Source organism: Quercus lobata, chromosome 9 (assembly GCF_001633185.2).
Source record: "Quercus lobata isolate SW786 chromosome 9, ValleyOak3.0 Primary Assembly, whole genome shotgun sequence".
Taxonomy (NCBI): Eukaryota; Viridiplantae; Streptophyta; class Magnoliopsida; order Fagales; family Fagaceae; genus Quercus; species Quercus lobata.
Window position 1 is genome coordinate 32,714,809 of NC_044912.1, and position 13,631 is coordinate 32,728,439.

The 13,631-nt window shown below is 36.8% G+C and overlaps 1 protein-coding gene across 2 annotated transcripts; it reads right to left on the reverse strand.

Annotated features, from left to right (window-relative positions):
• Nucleotides 1-6,240: 6,240 nt before the first annotated feature.
• LOC115959945 lies at nt 6,241-13,402 on the reverse strand. Of its 2 annotated transcripts, XM_031078627.1 has the most exons (7): nt 11,623-13,394; nt 10,451-10,506; nt 9,001-9,270; nt 8,675-8,911; nt 8,007-8,126; nt 7,637-7,765; nt 6,241-6,670 (listed from the first exon to the last, which is right to left on the reverse strand). In XM_031078627.1, the coding sequence occupies exons 1-7, from the start codon at nt 13,232-13,234 to the stop codon at nt 6,650-6,652; spliced, it is 2,445 nt and encodes an 814-aa protein (XP_030934487.1). In that variant the 5' UTR covers nt 13,235-13,394; the 3' UTR covers nt 6,241-6,649. The 2 variants fall into 2 exon arrangements, with proteins under 2 accessions (XP_030934487.1, XP_030934488.1); XM_031078628.1 differs by lacking the exons at nt 6,241-6,670; nt 7,637-7,765; nt 8,007-8,126 and having other exon boundaries at nt 8,787-8,924; nt 11,623-13,402.
• Nucleotides 13,403-13,631: the final 229 nt, after the last annotated feature.

The following is a 13,631-nucleotide window of genomic DNA, read 5'->3' on the forward strand; positions in this document are numbered from 1 at the left end:
CCGTTTTTTGTTCACGACAAGGTTCTCTTTTTATAGTGCCTGCCGTGACCGGATTTTACTGTTTTACCCTTAACCTCCTTTATCTGGTCTGGGTGTACTGGCCGACCACCACTGGTCCGTCTGTGTGTCACCCCCTCATCACTAGACAAAGAAGGGTATTTTGTTTGTTTGTCTACCGTGGCACCCTTTCCTGCTACGGTCTGGGTTCTTTCTCTCTCCCTATCCCTCATGGTATGCACCTAGTGGTTCCAACTCAGCTTGCTTCTTTTGGGTAGTATGTCATCCCAGCAGGACACTTCCCCGAAAGAACCTGAGCCGGAACCTCAAAAATAGATTTTTCCCCTCTCCCTACCACCAAACCATGCCCTCTGAATCTCTGACCCACGACCTCAACATGTCGTGTATTGGTTGGGTACAGGCTGGTGGTGCCTGGGCCTTGCGCGTGCCTCCCTTCCATGTGTGTCCAAAATCGGCCTGCTGGTCATTTGCCTGCCGTAGGCTGGAGGCTTGCCTGCATAGTCTGCCGCCCGTTCCTTTTGACCTTTTATGTGAGCTGCTTTTTGATTTCCCGCTCCCCTGAGGAGCTGGGCTTTATTTGATGCTAGGCTTTACATTTCTTTCGGCCCATTTCTTGATTACCCTCATTTCTTGCCATATTACTCTATCACTCCTGCTGTAATGACTCAATCCTGCTGGGCCTCTCTAGGCCAGCCGTTTACTCTTTCCCCCAGTGGCTTGGTATGGTCAATGGTTTTCATACTTATGGGCTCCTGTGTCCCTTTGGGCATCCTTGGCCCACTTGCTTTCTTTGGGCTTCCTTGGCCCTTTTACTAACTCTGCATTCCCATTAGCTTTTACTAACTTCATTGGGCTTCCCTGGCCCAATTACCTTATTCTCATCCTTGGGGTTCATGAGCTTGCCATTAACCCCTTACTTTCTTTGTTTACATTACTTTGGGCCTGGGGTGGCCCTTTCTTACTTTTCTACATCATATACTGTCCATAGTTATGCTATTTCTCTCTTTCCAGGCTTCTTTAAGCCCACTTGCCTCTTCAAGGCTCATCTATTTATTTCATGGGCCTGTGATCCATTATCCCTGCCGCTTGGGCCTAATGGTTTTGCCATCTGTTTGCCAATTCTTTGCTGCCCTTGTCGTTGGGCTTCCTTCTTCCTACTTGGATTCTCACAAATGACCCTCAACAGATATTATATTTTATTGTGATGATTATATTATTTTAATGTGATGAATGCTAAAATAAAACTATTGATAGTGCCTGTTTTGTAAAGTAAGGTGTTAAAATAAATAAAGTAGATTTTTGAGGAGCTAAAAGCTAAAATATTTAGCTTCTTTGATATGAGTGCTCTGAAGGTTGTTCTCCTATTTAAAACTCTCTCATTCTTTCCCATTTTTATTACACTTGGCAAATATATGTCAAAAATACATTTTGCTATCTTTCTTTCTCCTCTTATTCAACTCTCTCTCTCTCTCTCTCTCTCTCTCTTGTATGGCGGGCTATGGCGTAGAGGAATGAATTAGGAGCTCCTACATCTGTGTGTGTGTGTGTGTGTTTTTTTTTTTTTAAAGAAATTACATCTACGTGTGTTGTATGTAATATAACTTGCCCCACCCTCCCTTAAGAGAGTGTATTGATTGCACAGTTTAGTGAGTGTCCTGAGAGTATTAATATTACTAACTTGAGAGTATCTTATCATTTCATATCTAAGTGGTGTCAAAAACCCTTGGCTAATGGAACCAAGCTCAAGCATACTTCTCCATGGCTTACAGGTGGATCAACTACCAAACTTTTTTTTTGACGAATGAAGGAAATGGGAAATTGGAACTGGAGCTTAGTGACCACTTGAAAGTATTAAGAAAAGACTTTTAACAAAAATGCAACTTCCAAGTTCCAATTAGGTATGTCTTGCTTTCAATCCTTACCCTTCAAGGGACTTGGATTGCATCCAGCGTTTGTTGCACCAGATACATCTAAATGATGACACATAAAACACGTGTCATCATCTGGATGGTTGATTTATGTGTTATCATCTAAATGAGTCCAGTGCAATGAACATTGGACCCAATCCTTACCCTTAGTGAAGTATTTGATGGTCCTACTCCTATCAAAAATAGGACTTTGAATTGCTGACCTATTTTGTTGGGTAAGCGTACAAAAAATAGTAATACTACATACACAAAAAATTTGACAATTTTTTTTCACACTTGTTTATTTGTTAAGTTGGCAAGCTTTGACTGGTTCTCACTCATCACTGACATCACTTTTTTACCTATTACTAACAATCTCCACATCAACAATGTCAAATTTTTTGTGTCTCTAAACTTTATTGTACAGCAAAATCAACCATGATCGACTTTTATCTTCAATGTATTAAATATTAATGAGGAGCTGGAACCTTTGTGACTTTTGAGTATTTCTAAGCCTGGCATTTTCCGAAGGTTAGAAAACTACATTCAGGGTGTGTTTGGTTAGGTAGATTTTAGGCAGAGGCGCTACGTTGTAGTCAGGGGGTTCAAATGAACCCCTGACCTGAAATTTCTTTTATATATAATATTTTTAAAAAAAATTTATTTTGAACCCGGCAACACAAATTTGCACACCCTCATCTTGAACCTGACCCCTTTTTTTTAAAGCCTAGCTTAAACTTTGAAAAAAAAAAAGAAGTTCAACATAAAATTTTTGGTCTTTAATCTCAAAATAAAAAGCCCATAAATCAAATTTTGAAAAATCATAAATACAAAAAGGGAAATGCTAATGGATGCCATAAGGGCAATGATTAATAATTCATTTAAAGAAAGTTTTTATGGGAAAAGAAAAAAAGAAGCAATTGATATTTTGACAACTTTTTCTATTTTTCATAAAAGTGGTGTCAAAAATTTTCTAAAATAAATTGTTAATCATTACCCTAAGAACATTCGTTAACACGACCCATATAAAAAATGGCCAAATAAAACCTAAGAATCTGCTGCTGTGTAGCCTCCAGAATCTCCCACCATCCTTCTTCACTCTCCAAACCCAAAGGAAAAAGGCCAGCTCTGCTTCACACACAAACAATCTGCCACTGGGTGGCCGCAAGATCTGCCGTTGCCTGGACTGTCCCTAATTTTCTGTTGCCATCACTTAATCTACTGCCACTTGATCTGCTACTGCTTGATTTGGTTTTTCAGCTCTCTCTTTCTCTCTTTCTTTCACTGTGAGAATGTGTGTTTATAGTTTTTTGATATACTCTTTCATTGAATCACCGTGTGTGCATGTGGGGTTATAGTCTTTTGAAATTTTTGTTGATTTTTGAGTCTTTGACTCTGTGTGTGTGTGTGTGGGGGGGGGGGGGGGGTGTGGTTATAGTGTTTTGATTTTTTTGTTGAGTTTTGAGTCTCTGACAATCTGTGTGTGTGGGAGGGGGGGGGGTGTTATAGTGATTTGATTTGATTTTTTTTTTTTTTTTTGGGTAAATTCCCTGAGGTTTGGCATAATACCAATCAAGTCCAAAGGATTTAAAAACTGACCACTTCAGTCCTTAAACCCAAACGGCTTATAACGCCGTTACCTATTTTTAATTCTATTCCAAAACTCTCCTCTTTCTCTCACCTGTCTCCTTTAGTCTTTCTTCTCTTTTTCTCTAACTCATATTAGAAGAAGAAATTGAAGAACTCGATCCCAGTAATAGGGAGGAAGGGTTTTTATGATCAATGTAAAAGGGAGGAAGGGCTTGTTTTACTCTCTCTATGTCAGACCTCTCTAAATCTCTCTTTGTCCCAGAGCTCTTCTTTCTCTTCTCTTCATATGGCTTCCTCGTCCCTTTCTCTAACCTCTCTTTGTCTTTGTGGTGCGCTGCAGTGGTGGAGTTGCGGTGGTTTGTGAGTTTTGGTTAGATCTGTGTTGGAAGATTTGGGTTTTTTTTTGTGGATTGGCTTTGGAATTTTGTGCATTTTAGTTTGAATATTTTGCGGGTTTTTTGGTTTGGATCTGCGGAGGCGTGTGGCTGTCGCCTCTAGAATTTCTCATGTTGATTCATCCTCCACAGTTACAGTCAAACACACGCACCGCCATGGTCTCAACCAAGTCATGATCTAGACATTTCCAACCTTCACACTTGACGGGTCACTCACTGAAAGCAGAGGCTAGAGAGTTGCAATTGCATGCAAGTGGATGAGATCATGAATCAAAAGAGTGAGTTGCTTGTGCTGGGGTTTGACATTTTTGTGAATTTGCGAAGATTTTTTTTTGGGGGTTTTGATTTGTTGGGTTTGGTTTTGGATTTGAAGCTGAGATTGGTTTTTGATTTTTTGTTGACGTTGATTTTTGGTATGGTTCTTGACGGCAGGTTCGTTGATTTGGATTTAAATATTCAAAATGAACTGATTTGTTGTGTTTCACTCTCATTAAATGAAAATTTGTTTTGATTGTTGGTTCCATTCAAGGTTTTATTTTTATTTTTTATTATTATTATTATTTTTTTACTGGGAACGTGTTCTACAATTTCTTCTGCTTGTTGTTGTTTGTTTACTGGGAAAGCTCTAAGAGTTGGAGAAAAAGAGGAAAGAGACTGAAGGAGACAGATGAGAGAAAGATGAGAGTTTTGGAATAGAATTAAAAATAGGTAACGACGTTATAAGCCATTTGGGTTTAAGGACTGAACTGGTCAGTTTTTAAATCCTTTGGACTTGATTGGTATTATGCCAAACCTCAGGGTAGGTTTGTGGAATTTACCTTCTTCTTTTTTCTTTTTTTTTTTTTTTTTTTTTTTCTTTTTTTGAGTTTTAAGTCTTTGACAAATTGACCTTTTTTTTTCTTTTTTCCTGTGTCTTTACTATTTACTGTTACTATAATAGTGTTTGTATTGTTTTGATATTTTGAGTTTGTCTTTTGCACTTTGACTATTTGATCGAATTTGTGACTTGTGAGTGGGAGTGGTTATTGGCTATGTGAGTGGGTCAGCACATTAATACTAAAGGACAATAAAAATATAAAACATTTAAAGAATTGTAAACTTATAAATTAAAGAATTGTAAACAAATTAAAGAATTGCAAAAATATGTCAAATGAATTTATAGTTTATTTTTTATTCTTTTGCTAGTACTATGGACAAATTTGTAATAAGGAAACCCCGTAAGCCACAAGATTAATCTACTACCCAAGATTCATCTTTTACTCAAAATTCATCTCCTACTCAATATTTATCTTCTAAGCATGGTTGTGTTAATGTGAACAATCTTCCTTTAGACCCTGGGAAACGAAAAAGGATTTCATTTTATCATCCTAATGATTGAGATGAAATAAGAAGATATTATTTACAAAAAAAAAAAAAAAAACTTTTCAACTTCATGAACATGATTTTCCTCAAACAAAAATTGGACTTATGCGTTGATTTAATCCTATTGATCTCCTGGACAAAAATCCTAAAGCCACCCCTGATTTTAGGGAGGATGAAAAAAAAAAAAAAAAAAGAGAGAAAACAAGGGAGGAAAAAAAATTTCTTAGCATGTTTGGTTGAGAGTATTTAATATTTATGGGTGGAAAACTGGTAGGGTTCAGATGTTTTCTCTTCGGACCCACCAAAATTTTTTCTTCCTAAATTGGGAAGAAAACTAAAGAGGAAACCAGATAAAAAGATAAGGACAAAAAATTCTTTTGCTATTTCATTTTTTGTCTTTTTCAAGGTCATTTGTTTCAGTTTGTTTGTTTTTGTTACTATTGTTTTTTTTTTTTTTCCTTTTTCTATTTCTTTTGTTTGTTTGTTGAATCAACAGAAAACTTTTTTTTTTTTTTTTTTGGTTTCTGTCAACGTGTTGTCAAATAAAACAGTGGGTTTTTTTTTTTAATAATTTAATGATTACAAAAAAAAAAAAATTTATTTTTGTTATATTATATAGTAGGGGCATATAAGTAAATTTATACCAGCTTTATTTTTCATCCTATCATTTTTCTTCACAGCCAAATAAATAAGTTTTTCATCTCTCCACTTTTCCATTCTCCCAACCAAAAACATACAAGAGAAAACCAAAAATATTTTCTATTTTTCCACTTTTCCTCCCCTCCAACCAAACAGACCCTCAATATACAAAGATGTCCAATCATCTTATTTGCAATTTAGTTTGGTATCAGCCTTTAAGCATACATTAGTATTTACACTAAATATTTTTTATTCTCTCACTTTTCTGTCTATTCCTCATTTTTTATCCTCTCACTTTTTCACCCCTCCAACCAAACAAACCCTCAATGTACAAAGATATCCAATCATCTTATTTGCAATTTAGTTTGGTATCAGTCTTTAAGCATACATCAGTATTTACACTATAGTGTTATATTCAACATAAATTTTGTGTTGTATGAACAATTATTTTTATGTTATACATCCTATCTGCAAAATGAGGTTTTTTTTTTTTTTTTTTTTTTTTAATATGTATTTCGCTTGTGGCATTTCAACATAGGGTATTATGCCAAAAAAACACCAGTTCTCTCGGTCAGCTTTCAGCAACTTCTTCCAAGTTTGAAGTGATATGAAAGGATTCACAAATTTAGCATTACTTTGACATCGCACAATTCAACAAGCAGTTAAGGCCTGGAGCTTCCAAAGCACTTGATCCACATAAAAAGAAATGAAACAGCAGCACACCAAGAGACACAAGGATCACTTTCCATAAAAATACACCTGGTGCAATCAAGTCATTATTAGTCAGCATCTAATATATACTAGTAAAAACAAAAGTAAAAAGACAATAGAATGGCTGTTGGAATGTTTACCAATCAACTAAAAGTTCTTGGAATGAAAAAGCTTTAAACATTTTTCTTTTTAATTTATTTTCCCCTTAAACTATCAGAACTTAGATGTGGAATGAATCAGCTTCCTACCATGAAGCTATGAACTAAGAATACATGCTCAAGGTATGCCATTTTCATCTCTATTATCATATCTAGTAAAACCTTCATCCCCCCTCCCTCCTGTTTTCTTCGGAAGGTTGAAGTTTCTAAAGACTTCATTTTGAACATATAATTAATCAAAATGGAAAGATTCTGTTTCTGCTGTATCAAAGCCACTGTACTTTAGCAGAATAAAAACCAGACATAAGCAATAAAAAAGAATAAGAAAACTTCAAAGTGTATATAGTTGAGTTCAAACTTCAACCGGTCAGTCATGTCATGAGCTTGATCAGATAATGTAACATATTAACCATTTTCTAAAAAACTCATTCCTAGTATGTATAGTCATCTAGGAAAAAATACACATATAAAAGCAACCCAACTTCCCCAATTCAAGATCTTCTAGATGGGACCCATAAAATGGATGGTTCAGATTGATTATGTAAGCAATACCTTGTGTGTAGGGATCCGAGCTGCCAGAAATATAAATAGGGCAAACAAGCATGCATGCAAATGAAATGAATAAATATAAATAGGAAGGTATATAAAATCAGTTTCAGATATATGATGTATCTTTATCAAACGAGGAAAGAGTTTCAAGTGGAAGTGATTTCAACCATAACAAGAAGTGCTTAATGACAACAGAAGATTAGGGTTCATTTTCACACAAACGTCATAGCATCACCCACACCAAGATTGAAAGGAAGCCTATGATGTGAATCTCTCATCAATTTATATAGCATACTGAGAATCATACCTTGATAGACCTATCAGCATAGCCAACTATAAGCTTTCCTTGCCAACACAACAATGCTGTTACGACAGAACCACAAGGGATTGATCCAGTTGGTGTGACATCTATTTGGAACTCGTCATCTATCAACTCCTACAAGTCAAAAGCTCAGTTAACGAGTCAATAAAAAGTGGGAAACAACTCAAATTGAGGGGAAAAAACATCAACTGAACAATGGGTCATCCATTCATCGAAGTTTAAATTAGTCTCAGAGCTGAAAAGACATTCCAGAAGCCACTAAGCAATACAGCATGAACTTTCAAATGGGCTAACATGAAAATTTCCTAATTCTCATTGTTCACACACAAACAAATACCATATTTTGCATGTGTACCTGTACTTTGAGAATTTTGTCCCAACCTCCAGTAAATAGCCATTTACCCTCCATACCAGTAGTAAAAATGGCACCTTGATGCAATTTCATGGATTTCATTAACACGTCATTCCTCCAGACCTGAAAGAAGTGGGAAAAGTATATGGTTACTTAAAATGAAGTCCATCATAAAAAACAATAACAAACGGGCAATCCTAATTGGCTTTGAAACTTAAACGTGCATGGAATGTTAAGCATGACCAAATGAACAAAACGCTTCTTATATTTTAGGTTCTAGGAAGTTGCTGTCTGTTCATTTCTGTTTGGGCAGTTCAAAGAAGAAAGCTTCTACTTTGTCTCGCTGTTCAGCTATGATTTTGAACACCTTATAGCATTTAAATGAGGCTGCCTTCTTTTGAATGTGTGCAAAGCAGTTTCAATATATATATAGTATAAATAATAAGGCTCAGGATGTTGATAAATGGAAGGAATTCTGCTCTTGCATTCACATTATGGTAAATGCTCAACCTAACATGACAAAATTATTTTTGGCCTTTTTAAAAAAAAATATAGTTTGGCAGGCTATTAATATCACTAACTTGAGAGTATCTTATCATTTCATATCTAAGTGGTGTCAAAACCCCTTGACTAATTGAACCAAGCTCAAGCAAGATAAAAGAATATAATACCTTGATACATCCATTTTCAAAAGATGCAATGAGCATATCCCCATCAGCAGTAAGGGACAAGACAGATGTCACATTTCCAGGCATGTCCTCCCCCAAAACCGCCAATGCACTATGGTCATTAAGACTCCATAATCGAATAGTTCCATCCCAGCTGCCGCTGTAAAGAACCCCATCACATACTGCTAGAGTGGAAACTACTGATTTATGTCCATTCATTGTGCAATAAAGTGCCCCATCCTGGGAAAAAAATCTAGTCTATGTATCATCCATAAAATTGGAAAATATGTGAGAAAAAATAACATCACTGTGATAATAATAGCAATTACCTTCAATGACCATGCTTTTATTGATTTGTCTCCACTGCCCGTATAGAGATAGCCATTTCCTGAAATAGTCAGGGCATGGATACCACTATAGCGCCAATCTTTCTCTTCATACCATTTCTTTATAGGATCTTGCCCAAAAGGGACCCTAATGGCCCAAACAAATATGCCACCACTATTATCACCACTTATGCACAGCTGTTCTTCATCCACATAAACTAGAGCCGTGACTCTATGCTCATGACCTCTAAAAGTGTGTGCGTGAGAGAAGTCCTGCATGATATAAGCACCAAAGAAACTAATTGGAAAGGATTATCAGAGAAACCACATGATCCCAAAAATAAGCAAACTAAATAAATAAAATGAGAGTAAATCGCTAGACCTTCAGATTATCTTCAAGGAAACTTTATGACATCATACAATCAGTTTCTATCTATCTTCAGTGTTCTAATCATGCTAATGCAAAATTACAAATGCTGTAGTGGAACAATATGCATACTATAGATGACAGCAAACAGGTACACACAACAAGGCTTACTAATACATTTCAGGGATGATTGTTAAGAATGCAGAACAATACAGAATAAATTATCATTACTACAAGCAATCTTTATCAATCTTTACTACATGTAATCCTGCTATTATACAAGGTTTCCAAAAAGCTAATGACAACAATTGCAACTCACTGCAAAAGGATCTCACTGAAATGTTCAAGCAATCTTTCAAATTATAGATAAAAAAGCAATCAACACTGATGTATTAAGGCTTTTGGCCAGGTTCAGGCCCATTCTGGTACTACAAAAAACTATCCAGGAAAGAATGGTTATAAAAGTCACATTTTTTGCTAGGTAAATACTCACTCATCCAAGGGAATTCACTCCCATACCCTCATCCACCATCCCGTACCTATGGGGAGGGAGAGGGGTTGGAAGTGAAGTGCCATTTGGCCTAAACGCCATTGGCTGGTTCTAAAAGCTACACTGTTCTGTTCTGATATCCCAGATAGCAACTCCCTCTTACATTCTGGAGAGGCAATATGCCTATCAATACACTTGTGTGTGCATGAATATATCACAGCATGCAAGTATACAAACATAACAATTAAGGTGTGCATGCTTCATGCATAACTTTTATACATCATTTTCTTAAAACTTTTCTTTTATAGAGTTATACTAACTGAATCAACTACACAGCGGGATGTGAAATTGTGCATGTCTAAGGCATTTCAAAAAATTTGCTCAATAGAAGATGTAAGTTGAAACTACTCAGATTGGTGCACTTCATCAGTTTGAAATTATCATCAGCAATGATGGAAGCAAAAGACTTGTGAAAAATTGAATTGCTTAACATATTCCTCTTCATATTTTGTAGGCATTAAATTACTTAACTCCTTACTAATTGAACTAGTTGTAAAACAAATGACTCCAATAAATTGTGACTTTAGAGTGTGTACCTGCAATGACCAAACTTGAACAGTTTTATCAAATGAGGAGCTAAACAGGAAACCCCCTACAAGAAAAAAGAAACGCTGTCATTTGAAAGCAATATGCCTTTTAAAAAAATTTAAAAAAATGTAAGTTACACACACCCAATAGCCAATGAGTTCTAGTTTAATTGCCACTTCCTTCCCTTATAAGATTAAGGTGGAGGGTGAGATCATGGGTTCAAAACCCATTGCAATAACTAAACAATGATGAGCAATATCAGTCAACCATAAGCTCTGCATTTGCAGGTGAAATCCCCCAAGAAAGGATCCTAGTGTATCTTCCTAATAAGAAAAGTTACGCACTCAGCCAATGGGTTTTCAACTCATGACGTTACCCTCCAACCATTCTTATTGGAAGAGGAAGTGCCATTTGACCTAGAGCTAATTGGCATTTGAAAGCAACATACTCATAAGCTAAAAGAACCAAAGCTCCCCAAAAACTTATTATATTTTTTATATAAGGGGAGGAACAAGAGGAGACTTGAACTAGTGACCTCCATTTCTAATGTGTGGTCCCCGGTCGATTGTTACCCCATGGACTGTGGGGTAACAACATTTTATTTTAATCATGTTCCTTCATCTTGGGGAGCATAAAAGTTTTGCAAACTGCAAATCAGAATTTCTACACTTTAATAGGAATATTTATATGGGTTAAAAGAAGAATATTCTGATTATGCTCAAAAACCAATCTCACAGCTTGCATACGAAGCCATGTGACAGTGAATACCATAGAAGTTTCAAAGCTCTGAATACATAATAATTAATAAAGAACAGAGCATAATCTCCAACTTACAAGCCTCAGTTTTGTTTTGTTTTTCAATTATATTATTGATAAATTCTACACCCACTCAGTGGGTCTTGAACCCACAACCTAACCTCCATGCAATTATGATGGGAGGAGGAAGTGCCAGTTGAGCTATAGCTCATTGGCCAACTTACAAGTTACAAGCTGTTCATTTGTGCCCAATCAAAGAGAGCTGGATCATGGTAAGGTTTAAACAATTCTCATTAGTAGACATCTTAATCTTCAAGTTTCAGCATTTTGACAGTCTTACACCCGAATAACCAAATGGCCATGCATGGATTATTATTTAGTATAGTAAACAATTATTGACATCACACCATATTTGGAATCATACCTCCAACTGCTAATTCTGTAATACAATCAAGATGGCCCTGAAGATCTTTACATTTGATCACTCCCTCAGAGAGGCCTTCAACAAAGCTTTTGTCAACCCTCTTATCAACTTGATCAAAATCTGCTCCACCATCTTCTTCCTGTATTTCTGCACTTTCGGTGGGCAACTGACACAGCTTCCCAAAAATCAAGCAATGATATGTGTTATTCTCCTTAATTTCCCGCTCAAAACCACCTGTGATATCAAACTTAGGTTTGATTAACAACTCCCTTATGCATCTCCACACATCAGTTGCAAGCGGGCGACTTCCCTGATCAAAATTCAAACATTTGCAGAGAATCTGACTCAATGAAGCATATTCTGAACCCAAGTTAGTTTCCAACAAAGAACGAACTTTCTCCGCCCAACCCGTATACAAAGTAGAATAATCAGAACCTTTTTCTTCACATATTTCCAAAGTCTCCTCAGTGAATGTTTTTCCAATAAGAAGCCTCATTAGCACACAAGCTAATGACCAAACATCCGAGCTACAATCAACCGAACATCTTGAACTTCCACATTCCACAGCAATCCCCTCTTTCTGCAACAACTCAAGCAAAAGCTGAGGGCTCAAAAGAGCCTCATTTTTCAATAAACCACTGAAAATCACTCCCATCTCATTGTCATCAATGCTTAACTTACCAGAAACAGCTTCCACAACATGCTTTCGAAGCTTCCTTCCAGCCACCAATACCGCACTCAAATCAACACAAACACGACCAAAATCATCAAAACTAAAGCACGAAAGATCGAAACACCCAATAACCAATCCTTCAAAATGCAAAGCAATCACAGCCTCACAAATTCCCGCACCGATCATCGCAAAACCAGAAATCCCATCTTTACTCAAACCCTCTTCATCTTCACCAAAAAACCTATCTCCCAAATCACCAAATTTCTCCAACAAACTCCCATTCTGCCTCTCACACACTAAACTCAAAAACCCACCTTCCAAATCACCCCACAAGCCAAAAACTTCACACACAAACTTCTTCTGAGCTCTCAGAATCAAACCCAGTTCCTCTCTCTCCTCCTCTCTCATCCCACTCAAACAATTCATAACCTTCACAACATAGCTATAACGAAACACAGAATCATCATCATCATCATCATCATGTAAAGAAACAAGGCGTAAAACACTCACCCTTTGGTTCTCATACAAGCCAACACGAATCATCTCAGCTTCCTCTCCTTCTCCTTCAATCAAAACAGCATCGTTGGGTAGAACCCATCGTTTCCAGAGAGAGAAGAACTCGTGAGACCAGAACTGAGGCAAGAAATGGTGGGCTTGGGAATGGCAAGGGTCGTAATTCGGAGGAGTTTTATCGGGTTTATGGGAATTTCCGGTGAGGCGGAGGAGGTCGATGTTTTTGGGGAGAGCGGTGGGGCCTTGTGAAGGGTAGTTGACAAGTTGGTTACATTCTGGGCAGCGAATGGTGTGAGAATACCGTTGGGGAAGGTTTAGGAGGCAGGCTTCGCAGGCGGTGTGACCACAAGCGAGTACGCGGGGGATTACGGTGTCGCCGTCGTAGTTCTGGAGGCACACCGGGCACTCCGGCGACTCTATCTCCATCACCCAAATATTATTATTATTCAAAAACCAGTTTCGATGTTTTTGTTTTTCGTTACATGGCGCTCCGTTCCGTTGTTTAACTTCCTTCTTCTTGAACGCAACGTTTTGGTAACGAAAGAGAAAAAATTTTGATTTGAAAGTGGGTTGTGTCCTCTAAAATTAAAAATTTTGTTAAAAAACAGTAAAACACATTGTTTATTAAAGTTGAAAAGTGGATTGGAGTGAGCACAGGAGATAGTTTATTACAGGCAATTCCCAAATACACTAAAAATACGGGAAATATTGGCATTTGCCTTTAATTTATAAATTATGTAATAAAATGCTTATATTTTGAAACTATTTAACAAAATACCCATGTTTTTTAAATTTGATTTTAACAAAATTGAGTTATGTGTAA